The sequence below is a fragment of the Dermacentor andersoni genome, chromosome 4 (assembly GCF_023375885.2).
Source record: "Dermacentor andersoni chromosome 4, qqDerAnde1_hic_scaffold, whole genome shotgun sequence".
Classification (NCBI taxonomy): Eukaryota; Metazoa; Arthropoda; class Arachnida; order Ixodida; family Ixodidae; genus Dermacentor; species Dermacentor andersoni.
Window position 1 is genome coordinate 81915604 of NC_092817.1, and position 21365 is coordinate 81936968.

The 21365-nt window shown below is 46.7% G+C and overlaps 1 protein-coding gene across 1 annotated transcript in view; it reads right to left on the reverse strand.

Annotated features, from left to right (window-relative positions):
• The window catches only part of cyc (basic helix-loop-helix ARNT-like protein cyc), a 107695-nt gene that overhangs the window by 24398 nt on the left and 61932 nt on the right, over positions 1 to 21365 (reverse strand). The window contains exons 2-8 of the mRNA XM_050183307.3: positions 13072 to 13406; positions 12103 to 12223; positions 10036 to 10098; positions 7484 to 7641; positions 6879 to 6958; positions 3394 to 3486; positions 2385 to 2502 (exon numbers count right to left, since the gene is read on the reverse strand). Of these exons, the coding sequence (XP_050039264.1) occupies positions 2385 to 2502; positions 3394 to 3486; positions 6879 to 6958; positions 7484 to 7641; positions 10036 to 10098; positions 12103 to 12164 (574 nt within the window). The 5' untranslated portion in view covers positions 12165 to 12223; positions 13072 to 13406. The remainder of the gene's footprint in view (positions 1 to 2384; positions 2503 to 3393; positions 3487 to 6878; positions 6959 to 7483; positions 7642 to 10035; positions 10099 to 12102; positions 12224 to 13071; positions 13407 to 21365) is intronic.

Genomic DNA, 21365 nt, shown 5'->3' on the forward strand with positions numbered 1-21365 from the left:
CATACATCAAACCGAGAGGAACAGTTGTGACAGTGATTGATTTTCGGCGCCTTGGCAGATTTACAGCGGCCTTTGGCAGCTATGCAGGGCAAGAGGAAGGCGGAGTCACATGTATGTAGAGCAAGGAGGTCAGTGAGGAAAAAAAGGGAAAAAGAAAGAAAAAGGAAAGAAAAAGAAAAAAAAAGAGAAAAAAAGGAAAAAAAAAAAAAAAAAAAAAGCACACAGGAGGAGGGAGACGTGAGTCGGAGAGTGAGGGGGGCGGGAAGTAGCGGCAGCTAGGTTCCCGTGCACCCGAGGCAAGGAGGGAGAAAACGGTCGCTCCGCAACACCAGTGCGTGGGCTGCCGTTGTAGCGGGAGAGAGGGCAAGTTGAATCGGGTGGCGGGGGGCACAATAGAGAAGGGGCCCAGAAGGAAGACAGAAGAGCGGCTGTCTTCCTTCTGGGCCCCTTCTCTATTGTGCCCCCCGCCACCCGATTCAACTTGCCCTCTCTCCCGCTACAACGGCAGCCCACGCACTGGTGTTGCGGAGCGACCGTTTTCTCCCTCCTTGCCTCGGGTGCACGGGAACCTAGCTGCCGCTACTTCCCGCCCCCCTCACTCTCCGACTCACGTCTCCCTCCTCCTGTGTGCTTTTTTTTTTTTTTCCTTTTTTTCTCTTTTTTTTTCTTTTTCTTTCCTTTTTCTTTCTTTTTCCCTTTTTTTCCTCACTGACCTCCTTGCTCTACATACATGTGACTCCGCCTTCCTCTTGCCCTGCATAGCTGCCAAAGGCCGCTGTAAATCTGCCAAGGCGCCGAAAATCAATCACTGTCACAACTGTTCCTCTCGGTTTGATGTATGTAAGAACGACCGGGCACCCGGTCTGGTGTCTTCCCTACCAGGGCCGAACTGCCATTTTTTTGTAAACCCTGATGAAGATCGGTCCACCGATCGAAACTGTCGAAATTAAATACTTGTTCTGTTTACCTTGTAGCACCACTCAAGTTCTTTATATATATATATATATATATATATATATCGTCAGCCTGACTACCCCCACTGCAGGGAAAGGCCTTTCCCACACTGCTTCTCCAACTACCCCGGTCTTGTGTGTGCGTGTGTGTGTGTGTGCGTGTGCGTGCGTATATATATATATATATATATATATATATATATATATATATATATATACATACATTTGCGACAAAGTGGCCGCGCAGCGTGGTAGTCAGAATGCGGGGCTTGAAACCGTAGGATCGTTTGTTCGATCAATTATCTACTCTGAAATTTTATTTTACTGTGAAAACGTACAAAAGGACCGCGATAAGTTTTGCTTCTAGCTCCTAACCGCTACGTTCAGTAAAGGGGCAAGACCTAATGATGGCAAATGAAAAATTCTCATGAACTTATACATCATAAGTTCATCAGAATTGGGGATAAAAGTTAATGGAGAAAACCTTAGGAACTTGCGATTCGCTGATGATATTGCCTTGCTTAGTAACTCAGGGGACCAATCGCAATGCATGCTCACTGACCTGGAGAGGCAAACCAGAAGAGTGGGTCTAAAAATTATACTGCAGAAAACTAAAGTAATGTTTAACAGTCTCGGAAGAGAACAGCCATTTACAATAGGTAGCGAGGCACTGGAAGTGGTAAGGGAATACATCTACTTAGGGCAGGTAGTGACGGCGGATCCGGATCATGAGACGGAAATAATCAGAAGAATAAGAATGGGCTGGGGTGCTTTTGGCAGGCATTCTCAGATCATGAACAGCAGGTTGCCATTATCCCTCAAGAGAAAAGTGTATAATAGCTGTGTCTTACCAGTACTCACCTACGGGACAGAAACCTGGAGGCTTACGAAAAGGGTTCTACTTAAATTGAGGACGACGCAACGAGCTATGAAAAGAAGAATGATGGGTGTAACGTTAAGGGATAAGAAAAGAGCAGATTGGGTGAGGGAACAAACGCGAGTTAATGACACCTTAGTTGAAATCAAGAAAAAGAAATGGGCATGGGCAGGACATGTAATGAGGAGGGAAGATAACCGATGGTCATTAAGGGTTACGGACTGGATTCCAAGGGAAGGGAAGCGTAGCAGGGGGCGGCAGAAAGTTAGGTGGGCGGATGAGATTAAGAAGTTTGCAGGGACGACATGGCCACAATTAGTACATGACCGGGGTTGTTGGAGAAGTATGGGAGAGGCCTTTGCCCTGCAGTGGGCGTAAACAGGCTGATGATGATGATGATACATTATTTATTGGCAATAGGTATACGCATGCGGCATGTTTCCTTTTCTCTTTCTGCGTGTACAGAACGTAGGGGGTCAGGGATCTCGTCAGGCGGTGCACGGCGCCTTTGATTATCTGGGTGAAAAATGGTAAACTAAGAACCAAATACGTACTCTTTGCATCGATGAGCCTCTCCTTCGGAGAGAGGTCCGGCGAAGAGAGTTGCTCTTTGACTTTGGCGATATCCTTCGGGTGAAGAATGTCAAACCAGCTTTGTCCGAGGAGATCACCCTAGGAACGCCGAGAAGAAAAGACAAAGTGAGGCTTCATCACTTCAACATATCCTGCCCTGCACTATTAAAAGAGTTTGCACCCTTTGGGGCTTATCGTGTCCCGCAGCGATAACCATCATCTGCCTTGCAGCGATAACCATCATCTGCCTTGCTTGCGTTTTCTTTCTTGAAAACTCCGCGCTGGCTACTTTCCTGTCGAGAATGCTGTGTCACGCTGACAACGCGCATGCCGTTCGTGACCTGAAAGTGCCACGCTCGCAGCGTTAAAGAAAGGAATTGCGGGCACGATGGATGACGATTATTTTTGTGAAACAAGATAAGCCCCAAAGGGTGCAAACTTTTTAAGAGTGTATGCAAGAAAGCGAGCTTGAAAGCCTGCGTTGTACATTTATTTCTCCCCGATCGGCATCTTGGCTTACAATGAGATTTCTTCCGATATATATATATATATATATATATATATATATGTGGTAGTGCTTCTCGTCTGGGTTTCGGTCATCCTTAAGGACATGTCTTAGTTTTTTTACTGCACCAGTAACACACACGCACACGCACACGCGCACACATATTCACACGACATTGTTCGTCATGTCATTCATATCTGTCATTTAACTGAAGCGAGCGAGCTGTGTCTTTTCACTACGGAGAATAAGCTCGATATGCTCCTTTCGGTGTCTTGACATTTTATTACCAGATTCTAATCATAGTTCAAAAAAAATCGCAGGCTCGCAAATGTTGGTCAACCGTAGATACTCCACATTGATTTTTTTTTCCCTATGTGATTAAGATAGTCCAGGAAACTAACTAATGACAATATCTTTGCTTTTGTGGGTGTGTGTGTTCAGGGGTAGCTACCCGTGTCAGAGCACCACAGAACTTTTCTGCTTACCTGAGTGTAGTTGAGTGTCTGTTGCACAGACTCCGACATGAAGAGGATGCGACCACGATCACAGCTCACAACGAACAGAAACCCATCAGTTCCCTGCAACAAAACCAACAGACCTCAGGGGAATGCTAACATTCCCGCTATGGGGGTTTAAAAAATGTCCTTGCAATTTTTGAATTAGCGGGTCTTCCATAGCATAAATTTTACTGAAACATCAGTTGCAGGGACGTCAGTTTTACTGAAACATCAGTTGAAGCCTTACTGAAAGAGATCAGGTGAAGCGATTATTGGAAGGCCTCACAAGGCATTGACACCAATTGATGAGAAAGAGAGAGAGAGAGGAAATGGGAAAGGGGAAAGGCAGAGAGGTTAACCAGAGGGGAAGATCCGGTTTGCTACCCTACGCTAGGGAGAGAGGGGAGGGGGAGGTAAAGTGATAATAAAGTAGAGATAAAGAAAGAAAGTAGCGTAGACATACAATCACAGTCGATCACTGTCGCCGCATGCTGACACAGCACAGCACAGCAGCACTTGCAGCGCTATAAACATCCGTTCAGGCTACAGCCGCTTGTCCAATTACGTTGCCTTTAAAAACTGCAACAGTGCCCTCGTCGCCCTCTGCTGCGATGGCTTGTGATGGCGGCATTTAAAAATAAGTTCCTCTGTTAGAGGTCTTCGGTCAAAGCGCGCTATCGCGATTGCGAGCGATCGTCTCTGCAAATTTTAGCGAGGACAGTCACAGAGAAGGTGTGTAAGAGTCTCCACAGTCATCACACGAGGCGTCGTCGGCCCATCCGATTCGGAAAGCAAAAGACTTGGTGAAGGCCACCCCTAGACATATTCGACAAAGCAGGGTAGCTTCGCGACGGCAGACGGCTTCGCGACGACACCAATGGATGAACTTCCTTAATAGTTTAGGATAAGCACTTGCAATGACTAAGTTCGCCGTGTCGATTATCTGCGCAATAAAACCGAAGCCCACCTATGAGGACCTTTACGGTTGTTGCCGCGAAGCCACCTCGATGCCGAAGTAAAAGAGACTGCGTCGTTCCGTGACTTGAGGGGCATTCTATATTCCTTACGCTAGGAGGAATAACCGGCACAATTCCCTTTACGTAGTTATGCAAATAAAAAACTCGATATAGCCAATGCGCCGCGTTCTACCAGATCTATCGGTGCAGCTTACGCTTCCCCAAGACTGCTGCCACGCGATGCATCAACGATATAAGATAACAAACATAGGTCACCAATTCCGTCATTTCTTACCTTTTTGAAACGACAGAAAAACAAAGACCTTTTGCCTCCTTACAATTGCAATTACCACATAACATAGAAAGAAATGTTACAAAAACATGCGCTAAGAGACAAGAACAAACGAGGTGTCGATGTTGTCCGATATGTGCAACGTTTAATAATACACAGATGAGATAATACACGCGTATACAGGTTGTCTCAACTATCATGCACCAAGATTTAAAAATATGGAAACCCCACGCAGCTGGGCAGAACCAAAGTAATGTTGTTTGCCGTCGTCTGACGATACTCAGGTTATTTTTTGTATCCTGCCTAATTACATAATTCGTCTTAATTAACCAACTTCTAGGATATTATAAATAGATGAAAAGTGTGAATGAGAAAATTTTAGGGCAATATGAAAAACTCCTGATACAGCTTTCTGTTGATCAATACGTGCTACATGACATATTTTTTTTTTTTCGAGCCTGAAAGAAACCCCCGTATGCATGCAAAATTTCCGCGCGACTGGCCGCTCCAGGCACTTTGCGTGTATTCGCGTGCTCTTTTCACGCTCGGAAAAACACTTTTATGTAACACGTATAGAGCAACAGAAAGCTGTATGGGGAGTTTTTGTCGTCTCAGCTCTATGGTTTGTTAAATCTTTTAAAGTGTCACATCTTTTTTATCGGTTACTCAAAGATGCTAACGCTTTACGCCAAATGTGTGTGTAGTCTGCGTCCTTCTTTTCTCCTGTCTCACGTGCGCTACGTCGTTGGCCTCCCTTCTGCACTGCCTCCCTTGTCTTGTTCTGCATTGTTCTACACCTCATGGATGCGACAGGCACGTGTCCACCTGCGTTATGTGTCAATAACTAAAACAAACATAGAACTGTCTCGCTCCATGTGGGAAAGACAAGTAAGAGCACCATTTTCACGGCTCCGGTGCTTCCTCGCAACTCCACAAGGACGCCGACAGAGGCTGGGTGAGTGTTAGGAGATGGTCGGGGCATTATCGCAGACAGACTGATAACGAACGAGAAGGACCCGCTGTCCGTCCGCAGTAGTGCATATGCTGACTCTCTGCTATGGGCAGCAAATTTCAGCTTGCTGAAACCATGCAGTACACAGCTATAGCTCAGATGTATTTTTGTGAGGATAAGTGTCGAGGGGTGGAGGGTGAGGCTGAGGCCGAGCACGCTTAGGTGCTCGTAAGATGTTCTCGCTAGATCTCGCCACGGCCTCGGCAGCACATCGGAAGATGCTGACAATTTGAAACGCGCTCAAACCCCTACTAAACCCGTTAAGCTTGTGTGGTATAGGGGGTGCAATGAACATTGGCTGAAGATCGACGACGACAGCAAGACGCCGACGATGACTGCACGACGAGGACAAGGAAGACACAAAGACGATGACGACCGACGGCAGCATGACGTCGACGATGACGAAACAATGACATCATGACGACGACGAAAGGACAAGGATAATGACGGCAGTGCAATGACGGCATGACTACGAAAAGAGTTCATATGTCGCGGGCAATAAGATTAAATCTTCTGCGGCGACAAATAGGCTTCTTTAGTGGAAGCTTTCTTCCGTCAAGAAAAAAAAAACATTATGATGAAAAAGGTCACGATACCTGCAGCATATGCCACGAAAGCTGGGAGAAGTAAACCCTGGATAGCTATGAAAGTTTTCTTTTTTTTTCATGTTTTACATGCGTTATTACCGTTGTGCGATAACGCCCTTTCCCTCCTCAAAGCAAAATAAGTACTGCACGCGGAAGCCTGTTCCTTGCATACATACCTACTGCTTTTATATATGACTCTCAGTGCCAGTCTGTAATGATTTGTTTTAGGCAAAAAAGAAAGCGGTGAATAGCATCAGGGAAGTTTAAAAAATGGACAGGGCTTCTAGAATTGCTTTAACAATGTAAGCCTTTAAGTTAACTTCCGCACGTCAGAAAAGCTTTTTTTTTTTTTTTAATAAGCTGCCTTGACGCCAACCGTTAATGACGCTACTGGTAGCTGCCTACTTTAGCTGCAACTGTTTAGCCAATCATCTAGACTTAAAGTAATATCAGTAGTAAGAGATTCCGAAAATCGCCAGCGAGACATACCCTAGCTGACAGAAAAGGAAAACGCACAACGCGACAAAGGTGAGCTAATTTGTACATATTTCGAGAAGTGAACTTTAAGGGTTAATTGAGCGAGAGCGAGAAACGACGAGGGCAAAATTACACTCACTCACGCTTACCTGTAAAACAACGTTCTTGACGTCCTCGTCCGACAACCATGGTGGCTTGTAGTGTCCTTCCGTGTACGAATTTATGGAGCCTGTGCAATTGAGAACAAATGGGGTGAACATGATGCAGACACCACTCATAAGCGCCAGAGCAGTTCGTATACACGACTCATTGATAGATCTAGCAATTGATTGATTGATTGATTGATTGATTGATTGATAGATCTAGCAATTGATTGATTGATTGATTGATTGATTGATTCATTGATTGATTGATTGATTGATTGATTGATTGATTGATTGATTGATTGATTGATTGATTGATTGATTGATTGATTGATTGATTGATTGATTGATTGATTGATTGATTGATTGATTGATTGATTGATTGATTGATTGATTGATTGATTGACATTGGCGATGTCGGCAACTAGAGAAAATTGCCGGCCTCTACACCATAAATGATCGTTGAGTGAATGAAAGGTAACGTGTTCCGTGCAGTTATTAGTACGTTTACGAAAACAAAGATATATCGGGCTCAATCACGTTTCTCAAAACACGCCCACGCGTACACAAGCGAATGCCACTTTGGGCCAGTGAACGAGACTAGTACGCACCGCGTATCGTCTTGATGTGCTGCACGGCCATACGCAGCACGGTCAACTTGTCCAGCTTCCGGGACATGGCCTTGCACATGGGCACCAACGAGGCCATCTCGCTGATGTACATGTTCATCTTGTCCCGGCGCCGCTTCTCGATCTCGCTGTGGTTCTGCCTGCGCAACCAGCGCCCGCCATGAGCGTTCTGGCGGACCACTGGTCCTTGCGCGCATCAGAGAGACCTAGCTCTTGAGCTAATTAACAGATATATCAGTTAACGAGCGAGCATACCTCAACAATTGGCCTTTCTCGTGAAATCTTCGTGCCCCGCCGCTTCGAAGCCAATGCCTTCGATGTACTTACTGTACAGACAGACATATTTACTTCGGTTTCAGGAGGTTCAGGGGAGTGTCGTCACCTTTGTCGGGTGACATAGTAAATGGTGGCACAGGTTAATGCCTTAGAATAATGGAACAATGGACAAAGCCAATTCTATCAAGTGCGATCTTGTTGTCCACAAGTTCGAGCACATACGCCACCTTTTATTGGCTTCGTTCTCCATGGAAGGCCTGAACGCGCCTCGTGCTATACAGAGGCTTCGAGCAAGTACTCTTGGTATCGAGAGAGAAAAAGGCAATTGTATGTTCGTCAGATTTTCTGACTATTTTTGAGCTAGACTTTCTAGATTTTACGAAATCTGCTCATTCTTGCATTTTTCGCATCTAGAAATGAAAAGTTACACGCGACACCTAATTCGGCAAGCTCGTAACGCAGTTACACGCTCGCTTTCAGTGAACATCGAAAAAGAAAAACGTTGAAGTCCGCTAGCTCGCACAAAGAAACCAAACTACGCGCGCGCAGTTCTACGGCCTCCTGCCGCCCGAGTCTCGGCCTATCCCCCAATACCAGCACACTTCATGACTCAGGATCATCATCATCATCCTTATCATCATTAACTGTCCATGAAAGCGAGCTTGTGACTGTAGCTCTAGCCTTTAGAGTCGGTAGAATTAGCCGAGGTAGCAAAACAACTGGGCTGCTACTTGCATAAACTTTACGAGGGAAGAATGTGAACCCGTGCTCCTCCGTAAAGATTCACAAGAAAAGAGAGAACTAACGCACCATTGTCGCCTGTCTGACGGTGTGTATTCTCCAACTATAACTAGAGAGTGAGCGGAAAGAGAAAACAAAGAAAGCAATGACGAACAGATCAGCCAGATGCGCGCCCTATTCGCTATACTGCATTGGGAAAAGGAATAAAAGGATGAAAATAAAGACCAAAGGATAAAGAGGACTGAGGTACACGTGACGTCCCTAGACGATCGCCGAAATCTGCCAAGTCGATGAATTGCAGCAATGATGCTCGCATTGCGTTCTACTCCAGCCATGCACGAGGCCCATGGATCAAGGATGCCTGTCTCTGAGAATTGCCTGGCCGTTTCCGGTTTTAACGCTGTCAACAGAAGGAAGCCATGTACTTTGGTAGCGATGACATAACCAGATGAGGCGTTCAGTACTGTCTTCGCGAACACAAGCCACGCACGGGTGTGTCACTCGTTCTAATGAGGAACGAGCAAGCCTACACAAATGCTAGCACTAGCCAGAAGTGGCAAAAGTTGCGTAAGTGTATAATTCGGGTGGGCACTGTAATCAAGCGACTTGCTAAAAGAAGTGTACATCTGTAAGCGGTTCCCAGATGGCAAATCAATTCTGCGGAAATCCGCGAGGTAGAGGGAGTTCCACCAAAGGGAACATTGTCATCCATCCCGAAGGTAGCGCGAAGCTGCTGATTCATACGTTTCTTGTTTTTTGTATTTTTTTTTCGGTAAGAAAACTTCGCAATTGAAGATTCGTCCTGTTTCGGGGATCAGACTGGCGGGATGAAATCATTTTGGAGGTGGTCGCTCCACCATTGAGCGAACCAGACGCCAGAATTAAAATAATCACCTACAGGAATGTCTGGACAACTCGGCCATTGAGCAAACTATCAACAGTTACTAATTATGCCTTGAAAGTTTGTTATTTTGCGCGAGCGCTGTTCACAAGTTAGGTAAGTCATTGAATTTGCAATGCAGACATAGATTTCATTGTCACCTTGGCGTAACAACATTGCACTGCAAATAGGACCTCATCTGCATTGTAATTGGCGTAAAGTAATTCTGGATAGAAAGACATCGACTTCATTGCAAACTGAACAGATCAGCCTTACTATTTACTGGGCTTCCTATTCGGTATCGCGTTGATTGAAATAAAGTCGACGGAAGCATGATAAAAGCAAAATGTAAAAAGGTTAAAATTATGCACACATCAGCAAAAGTAAAGGCCATTCCCGGGACAGATATTACTGCGTAAAAAAAAGAAGGGCCACATTTATTGGGCTCCACAGTCCAATCAAATTATTACGCTGCTAAAGCAACTAGGTCGCGCCAAGCGTTTCATCTGCTTTCAAAGGTTACAATGTTCAAAGTCATCTTGCAGCCATCGTGAAGTCAATTTCTTGTAGCTAGTACATTGCCCCATCTCGAAGTGACCGAATTGTTGATTTGAAAATGAGAGAGAAGAAGGCTCACTTCTTGGCATCTTCGGCTTCCGACCTTGCAGCACCAGCGTCCTCCTCTTCGTCCCCCATTTCACTGAAGAGGAAAAAGTAACCTTAACACGGTATACTACTGGACTGGTTAGTGCACATCGGCTGGTTCAGTCAGGTTAGCATCATATAGGGATGACAGAACGGTAACGTCACCTGAAGACTTAGCTCGGGGGCTCCTATCTAAATACATCGAAGAGGATAAATCGTCTTTCTCTGCAACCACTGCACCAAATTTGATGAGGCTTGTTGCATTTAAAAGAAAAATTTTAAATATAGTGGCTATTGGTAGCGAATTTTTTATTCAGGCTGTCAATATATTTACGAAAATTGTTGCAAATTTTCAGAGAACGAAACTATAAAGTTTGCAACTCCGTGCCCCAGCGATGCAAAACGACATCACATCTAGTAGCACATATAAAGCGGACAAAATTGAGGGATTATATATAGCCCTCAAGTAGACCAGTAATATGTGAGTAGGACTTTCGCAGAACCCTTGCGAACAATGTAACAAATTCAAGTAAGATGTAAACTGATAAATCAAATTTGTCCGTATTGTATGCTCTAAAACGGATGCAGTTTACAGAACGTCGATATGTGTTCTTAGTGCAGAGCTAGGACTTCGTAAACGTTGTGCTTCCACATTTTTCAAACTTACCAAATTTTGAAAGCTCCTCTTAAAAAATTCGGGTCCTGAATGTAAATTCCGCTTCCAACAGTCACTAAAATTGAACATTCTCTCTCGAATTCAACAAATTTCACTAAAATCGGCCCAGTGGTTATCTCAGAAAAGCGTTTCTGCGTTTTACATGTATTTGAACAGACGGCATTGGAGTTAGACCCGAGCTGAAGCTTCCTCTTAAGCGGAGTTCCGCAAACGGTTTTCGCGCGGCGCAGGCCGACGTGAGACGGCGTAGTCAATTTGGAATGTGAATGCAACGCAACCTGTGTCAGCGTCCTGAATTGGCAGTGAAACGTAATGATTAACAATAATAAAATAAAGCTTATCTTGCCTATATTTAATTCGTATAGAAAACATTTACATGCGCGGTTTTTTCAACCAGTAATCTGTAATGCTTTTCTTCCGCCGCGTTACACCGGTTGCACATCCGAGGTCAACTGGGAGTTTGTATGGCTATGACGATGCAGGCTGTCGCTTTTATGCTGAAATGTGGCCTGCGTATGGGCACTGATACAGCAAGCAGACCCCTAGTACTACCTAAGGGTGTGAGAACTCGCTTATACAGCTTCGCTCGCTTCGACATAACGGTTGTGAGATTGGGCACCACATCTGTGAAGGAACTTTATTTTTCTCGGTCGTCCGCGCGTAACGTTACACAAAACGACAAAAACTGTTCTAGTCCTGATAGGTCAACATTACCTAAATATATGTACGATCTACAATCACTGAGCTCAGGCGTACAATTGTTCCTGATTAATTTAAGAGGAATATTTGGTAGCTGCTAGGCCAGAAGTTAATTTGTGAGTTTGGTCATATCCTCTAACTCATTCCGGGATGCTATGAACTCCTCTTTCGGTTCATCAGAACGAAAAAAAAAGAAGCTTCGACGCGGAGCACGTAAAGCTAAACAGCCTGGTAGCTCCTTGCGGTCTCCATGGCAGTTTATAGCTAGGTATGTGCGAGTAGATTATTTGGATGCAATTGGAAATGTTAGCAACTATTAAGTCGCCGGCTTCTTGCCAAACGCGAAATTGTGTAACAATCAAAAGATGATACCATGAGGTGATAGGAAGCAAAAAACCTTCCTGCAAAAACGCACATTTCATAAACGTGCCTAACAGCGCGTATTTCATAAACATACTTAGCAACCCAAAAGATATTGCAACAAAACGGCCCATTCTGTACCTTCTGCAGTTAAAGGGAAATCAAACAAGCAATTCAATCGAATAACACAAAACAAATTATTAAGCGCGCAAGGACATCCCCAGTGTTGATGCATAGTTAATACAGATGTTTTGCTGGGCTTTCTGTTGTTAATACACCCATGTCTCATGCTGTACGTAGAACCGTTTAATGTTAGCGCTGTACCTCAATGTCCACAGGCTCCTCTTCGTGCTGCCCTCGCTTGGATAGTGAGCTCGTGAGTCCATGTTACCGGTTGTCTGAGTGTAAGTTCAGCGTACAGCAGCCTTGAAACCTGTGAAGAGGGCTGAAAAACAATACCCGCAGTGCGCTCAACAACGTGTTCTCGGCTCACGAAGGCAGAATCAACCTCCACTAATAGTGGCACATGCGGGGTTATAATGTCAAGCTCTCCGTATGTTTACGTATACATTGCAATGAGAATACGCCTTTTCATCAAAATATGCGCATGCGCAAACTCAGCCGCGTATACACGTCCATGTTAAACTGAAAGCAAGGCACATTCTTTATAGGCGTTACGTTGGTCCGCGTCGCACACTGAACGTACTTAAAGAAGCGCCCTTAGTGCTACTATAAACGATGCCGTATTGCTTTCAGCAGCCAAACACACAGTCTGCTCACTATGACTGAAAGTTAAAAGAAAAAAATTTGGCGCATGCGTGCAATACTCGACGATTAAATGCCTCAGCTTCTCGTTTTCAAGCTGACCTTTTTTACTAATGTATACACCTGCCCACAAAAGTAGCGCAAAGCATAAATTGGAAGTAGGATCAAATACTGCGTGGTAACAGCATATAGCCTGGTAGGCGCCACGCCCAAAGTTAATAATGCGCAAGTTCTGTCCCTACGTCACACCGTATTTAATATTTTCACACTCTTAAAGCTCTTGTGGGTAAATGTACAGTGCGCAGTTCAACACTGGAGGGAACAATGAATTATTCTTCAAGACAAAAACTTCCTTTGAATTTTCATCCCAGCGGTTGCCTATATAGTATAATATAATCCGGCGAGGAAACGAACAGGAACGCCAAACCGCGGGGAAAATGCAGAGAAAGGTTCGCTTTAAAAAAAAAACTCGCCCAGTTGTGCGTTGTTTTGTCATCTGGAATACCGTGGTGGCAAGGGATACCAGACCTTTGGAACGCAAGCGCTTTGTGCAGCAGGTTCCTGTCTCGCGAGCTCTTCCGGCAGGGCGACGTGCACGTCTCGGTGGCCGGCCGTACCGCCTGGCCGTGTTCAGGGCGCGGGCGGGTTGGCCCCCACCTCGGTGCCAGCGGTGGCAGGGCAACCCGGCGCCGGTCGGGTGGCCGGCGGGTGGTGGTGCTGGCGACGGCGCTCAGGTAGCGGCCCCGTCGCTGGGCGCGGCCGGCTGTCCGGGGCATGGCATCGGGACTGCCGGAGGGCACCCTACCTGGTCACTCGGCGCACCAGCACGGCCGGATGCCTTTTGCTGATCTTGCTGCCGCGGCCTGCGCGAACAGTGCAGACAAGAAACTGTAGTCGGATACAGCTTAACTATGCAGTTAAGCCCAGCCCACGCCCTCATAACCGCCGGCTACTGTTCCTCCGCGAGGCTGCAAATAGTTAGTACTTCAAACTTTTCCTTTTACCTAAGTAGGGCGGTAACCCCAAAAATAAAGTTATAAGCGCATAATTTTGTGCGTTTTCACTCGTCTATTATATAGGAATGGCGAAAGCCTAATTCTTTATTGAACTGAAATAAAACGCTTGCTTCGCTGAAACTATTTACTGTCGAGTTTCACTTCAGTTGGCAGTAAAGTTTCAAGAGTAAAACGGGCTCAGCAATGAAATGAACTGTACCGAGGACTTTCGAAGAGTGAAATGCTCAGACTCCATACAATTCGTCCATGTCTGGTGCACACCTCATCGCTTTCGCCGATGAAAAGACTCTTAAAGAACAGAAAACGCTCCGGAAGTATCAAGTACGACGGCATGTTGAAAACGTCGCATGACGACGACTTTGTTTGCTTCTGTGATTGGCTAGCGGAGTAACACAACGCCGCGCAGTCCGTGTGCCTTGGTTGCCAAGTGCTGTTTTTTCTTTAAGTTGTATCCTGCTATAGTCTCCCCTGAGGCAGTCTCATGCAAAAAAGCCGGAGGGGGCGGCCCGAGTCATGTGCGATGAAGAAAGAAGTCCGGATTTAAAAAAAAAAACAAATTGGCAAATCCTATCACCCGATGAACTTCAAGATTAATGCCATCAGCACTAAAGCAACGTAACGACACTGTGCCATTTATGAGGTGTGCATGCCGTCGTGCTCCCCTCTCACGCTTCCCACTTAAGAAGCCTCCACCGTTCAGTTACCAACCGTCCCGAATTTAGACGGACAGTGCCGACTTTTTCGAACATGTCCCGAGTCTTGACTTTGTCCTAGCCGGGACGGCCCAAAAAAACATTTCTGCTGCGTAACAATCAATAAACCGTTCCTCCCTATGCAGCGAAGCCAGTAGCCTCTCGGTGGCCGGCATTTTTCGTGTCCGCGTCCGTTAGCAAAAATGTGGGCCTATGCCGGCGGCTGTGCAGGGCAGCAGCAGTGGCTCGTACCACGGTAAGGCAGAGGCTTAATTCAAGCACTCAGCAAAGTGAAGCGAAAAGTGCATACATTTTTGGAATCACGCATACAACATACAGAACAGCATTTGTTTCAATCAGGAACAAGCACAAAACAAGCTTCCGAACCACATAATTGCTGATAAGGCGCTCCTGATAACAGTGCGAAGCACGTGGCGCTTCCCGCATATGTTTTCCTGTAAAGATTACTGTTGCGCAAGCTGCCGCGACGACGGCAGCTTGCGACGTGGGGAGCGACGTCTCTCGCCTTTCGTATATACAAGAACCAGCCTAGCAACTGATTTCATTGTTGTTGTAACACGGCTATTGGTACGCAACGTATAGTTAGGACTCTCGAGGATGAGCCTGAATACGAGGAGCGGTAAAGGGAAAAATAAACGGCAATACGACCAGAAGCTGCGTGCTGCCAACATTACCATTACTCCCATTACTATCATTTCTCTAAATTACCATTACCATCATTACTCTAAAACAATAAAGCGTTGCATAACCCCCAGCAGTTGTTAGTGGTGGTTTTCAACAGCTTCACTGGATATTCACTTTCGCAAAGCGAACGCGGAGGAGGAGGGTATGGCGAAAGCTTGAGAAGAAAAGCGTAGTGCGGCGACGACGGCTACAAGATGGCGCCAGAGTAGCGCGCATCGTATGGGGTCTGCCTGCGGCGGCTGCTGGTGAATCCCGCCCACGCGTCCCCCACGCGCTGCCTCACGCGGCAGTCGCGCCACACTTCGCTCCGTTTGTAACGTGCCGCACAAGACAAATTGTCCGCGCCAGCCAATATATCGCGAAATGAAAATACGTGAAGAGCTGCGCTCAAATCTCGCATTAGGAAGTATCGTAATTGTCGGCGAATATTTTCTTTCACAACATTTCGTGCCAATAGCGAGTTTAAAATCCCAACGCGCACCAACAAAAGAGATTGTAAACAATTCGACACTACTGAGACATAACCTGCCGTGGTTGCTCAGTGGCTATGGTGTTGGGCTGCTGAGTACGAGGTCGCGGCATCGAATCCCGGCCACGGCGGCCGCATTTCGATGGGGGCGAAAACACCCGTGTACTTAGATTTAGGTGCACATTAAAGAACACCAGGTGGTCGAAATTTCCGGAGTCCTCCACTACGGCGTGCCTCATAATCAGAAAGTGGTTTTGGCACGCAAAACCCCATAATTTAATTTTAACTACTGAGACATAGTCTTTCAAGTTCCAAGGCCCATACGAGTCTAACTTTCGAACCTCTAGGAAAAGAAAACACTCTCCAATCATTTCTAGAATGCTCGCTACTCAGGATAATACATACATCCTGCGTATACTGCGAAGGGAACGCGCGAGCAAGACACCTCTCCGCGCTCGCTCAGATCACTACTGGCGCCGCAGTGAGGAGCGGGCAAATAATGACGGCGCCATTATTCTGCACGCCAAATGGTTGGCGTGCATTATAGCACGCGCCAACCGGCTCCTGACGCTAACGCTCTTGGAACGCCGCAGCTTCGTTGAAAAATGCGTCAACTACGACATTCTTATTGCGATAGCAATTATGTGGACTCTCCAGCCACATTTTTGCCGTCGCCGTGATGTTCCGTGTAAAGTCCAAGGACGACAACGCCGTCGTATGCTGTATGTGCTAGTGAAAGCACGCGAGGGAAGTCGATCATCGCGGCTTAGTCTGGCACGTGCAAAGGAAGAAAGGGTAGAGCAAACGCGCCGTCTTACGTTGCGCGAAAGGCCATGTGGCGGTGCGAATGAGGGGGGCGGCGTCGTGCTCCACCTGTAACTGCGGATTTCGCGACCGGGAGCAAGAGGAATTGACAATAGCGGCTCAATATCGCGCGTCATATATAGAAGAAAACAGGGAGGCAGCGCGCGAGGGAGGAGGCGGAGGGGGGGAGGGAGCTTCGACTCTTCCAAGTGCGTACTTTGCATGGCCGCGCGCGGTCGCGTGCGCCGTATCTTGAAATGGATCTGCAGACGGCTCATACCTTTGTGCGCGCTGTTTTCTCGTCACTCTTGAGCTGAAGCAATAGACCACACCAAGGTCACTTCGCTCGCTGCTGCTGCTGCTGCTGCGTTTGCTCACACCAGCGTTTCGACAGCGAGTGTCCGCACTCATCGAGTGTGATGTGTTCATGCTTGCCTGCGCGCGCTGATACCATGCTTGTTGATTCAGTTAGGAAGCGAATGTTTCCAAGTTTATACGGCCAATAAAACAACTATCCTTCTTTCGTACAGCTGCTTCAAATTTGCTGTCGCAATCGATGCTTCGCCTTTCGGGTGAAACTGCGATTTTTTTTCATTTTCTTGCCTTTTAGTTTTCGAGCATCTTGTCACCCACCGTCTCCTTGTTACATCTGTCACCTTTACTTTTGTTGCTTTTGACCTTTCGGTTGGTAGCCGTTTAAGATCGTTGCCTGTTATCAAAATTTTAACGCGAATAGCATTCTTTGCCTACTTCAGCCGTTTTGAGCCCATCTATCTATCTATCTATCTATCTATCTATCTATCTATCTATCTATCTATCTATCTATCTATCTATCTATCTATCTATCTATCTATCTATCTATCTTAGTGGCCCAAATTGTCTACCTGCTTGAGCCACTAAGTACGAGTTTCTGGTCGTGATGCTATCGTGGTGGTTCCATTGTCGTCATTCGAGTTTCGTGATATCTTACTCTCGTCATACCGTGGTCGTCACCAAGTTTAACAGCTTCGATCACGAGGTATGGGCCCGGAGTCGTAATGACGTCACGGTAGTTGGATTGCCGTCATTCCAGTTCGTCATCCAACCCTCGTTATGCCCTCGTCATCACGCCATAATCGTCATAAAGTCGTCTTGCATTATTTGTCACACCAACATGGTTATGCTGTCGCGGTCGTTCAATAGTCATTCAAGCTTCGTGATCTGAATGTCGTCATGCTGCTGCGTCATCATGCCTTCTATTCTGACCTGCGGTTAAAGTTGCCTAACAGCTTCGCCCACTAGACATGTGTTCGGGGTCGTGATGCTGTCGTGGTCCTCACATCGTCGTTCTTCCAGCTTTGTCATCCGACTTTCGTCATGCTGTCGTCATCACGCCACGATCATCGTACAGTTGTCTTGATGACGTCGTCGTCACGCTGTCTTATTATCACTGTCATCATTTCAGAAACGTCATCCAATGGCCGTCGTCGTCATGCCGCCTTCGTCGTTCCATCGACGTCAATCTTTCTTCGTCATTGCATTGCAATCACACTGTCGTCATTCAATTCTCGTTCACCACCCTTGTCATGTCATCGTCATAGATTCGCTATCATGTATCCAAGGTGAGACCTTTGTCGATGTGCCATCGTGGTAGCGCCATCACCGTCACTGCGACTTTCGTCATGCCGTCGTCGTCACTCCACCGTCGTCTTGCAAGTTTCGTAATACAGTCAACGTCACGTCATTGTCATTGTACACTCGTCCTTATCCCTCCGTACTCTTGCCGTTGTCATGTCATCGTCGTCATGTATTCGTTGTCATATGCCGTCGTCGGGATCTCGTCGCGTTAGTTCCATCGTCATCCTATTCTCGTCATGCCGTCGTCGTCATGCTATCGTTTCACCACCGTCATCCCGCTTTCATTATGATGTCATCGTCATACAGCTGTCGTCGATCTATCGACGTCATTCCCAGTTCATCTTTCTCCCGTAATCGTGACGACGTCATTTAATCGTGATTATACCGCCGTTTTCTTGCGACCGTTGTCATTGCGTCGTCGTCACATATTCGAGATCATGCATCCTTTGTCATACCGCAGTCGTCCCGCCATCGTCGTCATGCAGTCGTCGTCATCGCATTGTCCTGACGTCATCGTTGTCACGTGTTCAGGGTTATTCCATCGCTATAATATAGGAATCTACACCTCATTGTGGTCATGCAATCGTCGTTATATGCCTTTGTCGTTCGATCAATACTATTTCTTTGTCATTTCATTACCACTGCGTCAACGTCACACAGTCGTCGTCATGCCTCAGTGCTTATGGGCGTCCTTGGCAAGCGAGCGCTAAGTGGAACCATATCGGAGTATGTGGGATATACAGCTGAAACTCGATTTAACGAGGTGATGAACATGCTCGAATTATTTCGTTAAATCGGGAAGTTCGGAAAATCGAGTAGGAATTTTTCGGTCCTTCGAAATTTAAGACTGTAACATAGCGACACCTAAAAGGCACCGCGGCATTGTATTTGCCGCTAACCCAAGCCTTCACGTGTAATAAGTGCGCGGGGACGGCCCAACTACCGCTGCCCCTAGCGCCATCTGGTACATAAGAACGGTAGTGGCTGCCGAGTACGTTGTTCCGTTCATGGGTGCGGCGTGGAGCCTCGGCAAAAAGAAAGCTAGGCCAGTGACTAGGGTGTGTAGATGTTTCAACGCGATAGCCTTAGAGTGCACGCTCAAAGAAAAACCCGTCTGCGTCAAAATTAGAAAAAAATCACAGCTTTCTTACTCATTTATTTCTGAAACAGCTTCGTTAAATTGGGTTTCATGCAAGCTAGTTTCATCATTTCGCATTGGTGACAACATTGAACCTTATGGGTACTTGCCCGAGAATGGAAATTTCTTCATTAGATCGGGAACTTCATAAAATTTGGTTTCGTTAGATCGAGTTTCAGCTGTGATCGAAGCAGCGAAACTCTAAGAATTCCCCTACACGTGGTAAATAAGCGTCACTTCAGGAATATGGTCTGCCGCTACATTGCTTGATTGCTATTGCGCATTGCCCTCGACAGTCATCGTGAGATGAGTTTTGCTGAAATTTTGTCTTTGTAGCTTATTTTCAAATAGTATCCAAACTTTCCGCCTGGTAAAATGCACTTCATTTCACGGCTGTGGTCGGTCGTCCCTACTTTCGTTCTTTATGTTATTTTCTTTGTTGGCGACTTTGACTGCTCCTAATATATTCCCAACATGTATGAATATAGGTCTTTTCTGTAAATAAGCCAGTAGTTGATAACCAGCAACTGTGTTGTGTGTTTCATTGGTCCTGTTGATGCTCTGTTTTTCTCGAAACGTTTCTTTTAACACATGAACGTGAGCTCCCCGTTGCCAGCGCTGCTCATCACGATAACGTTGTAACCACGAATATTCGCGGTCATCGAGTCATCTTGGTTGATGTGTGTGTTAAGGCGCGTGACAACACGCCTGTTTAGCTAGTAGGCAAATCTTTGCTCCAGTTTGTACAGCCCATAAAATTACAAGTCTTACTTCTTGTAACATTCTGCAAGTCAACTTCGTTTGCTTGCTCGCACAACGACACAAGCTACTTGAAGCTCCCCGAGCGTCTCTCAATCATTCCCGTCTACGTACCCTATAGACACTTTGTAACGGCTCCAACGTGCCAACTAGCCTCTCCTGCGGAGACGCAGCACTGCTCTGCCGCCCGTGGTGTGGCATTTGCGAACGCGTATTCTTTCCGTCTGGGCATGGCAGATACATAAACTTGCGACACCTGTAATTGAGCAGAAAAACTATCGAACAGCTGTTGCGCGCTTGCGACACAACAGCTGTAAGAGCATACGACATCCAGCGCATGCCCTTACAGACCGCACTAAGCCGACTGGACTCTAGGAGAACAACGGCGCGACGGCGCATGCGTCCTGCCCTAGCGGATTAGTAGCGAAATCTTTTGCAAGGGACGCGCGCGCAGCCAGATATAGAGGGAAGAGCAATGGGAAAGAGTACCTCGGGGGGAAAAAAGAACAGCGCACGGACGCGCGCTGCAGCGAACACTTGTGCAGTGTACCGGCTTGGAACTCCGCTAGTCTACAGCTCTACGTCGGTGCGGTGCCGAAAACATGCGTTGCGTAAGACTGCAACTCCACTTTAAAACAGAAAGTATCCAGGGCTTCGTCCGGACTGCACCGTGAACTATACTCTGTTCCATACATAGCAGTCAACCCTGTGGAGGCTAGAGAGACTTCTTGCAGTGGCTTCGCTCGCACTTGGATATAGTTCGGTGTTTCTTGACCACAATTGTGCGCAACTGTTTTTTATACAGGCTCAGTATCAAATTAAACAAGTTTTAATTCTTAGAAACAAACACATTGTGTGGCGTATACGGCTGGTAATGCGTTGTTTCAGATTACTTTTATTTTGTCTTTCTTTTCCGGTTTCTTATTTGCAACGCGAGGAGCCCCACGTGCGTGCTCGCGCGAGCGAACGCTGTTGGCGGGCAGCGAAGCATTGACGGAACGCGCGGCGTGATAACTTTTCCCGACCGAGCTTCTTGCGTAGCTTGCACAGCATTGACTGCTATGCATGGAACGGGATATAGCTGCCGCCTTTCACTGACGGTTATCAAGCTTACCGAAAAACCATGCGTTACACATGGACGACACTTCAAAAACATCACGTTGCTGACGCAGTCTTCTTGCAGCGTCGGCCCCCTCTTGCTGGTGGTGGCAGCGCGTGCCTGACTTCACGTACTCGTTAAGGCGCAGTAACACTAGGTAGGTGCCAGGCCGACAAGACGCTGCCGCCAACGATTGGCCAACTATTCGAGCGTAATATGCCGACAACGGCGCAACCGACGGGCGCGAGTTGTCGAATAGCGCGATGGGCTTTCTTGTCGACGGCACCGACAAAATCGGCGTGCCGACCATGATAGCTCGACCGAACCCCAAGCGATCAGCCGTCGAACCGACAACGAGACGGCCGCGCAATGCATTCACTTGTGTATGTAATTATTCGCGCCCAAAATGCGTCAACATGCCTTCGAAGTTGAAATGCACGAGCTTCAGTCCTCTCAAGCACTGCACATGAAGTTTGAGCCAAGGCTGGTCCTGTTTAGTGAAAGCTGGGTTAGGCCTGTCCCC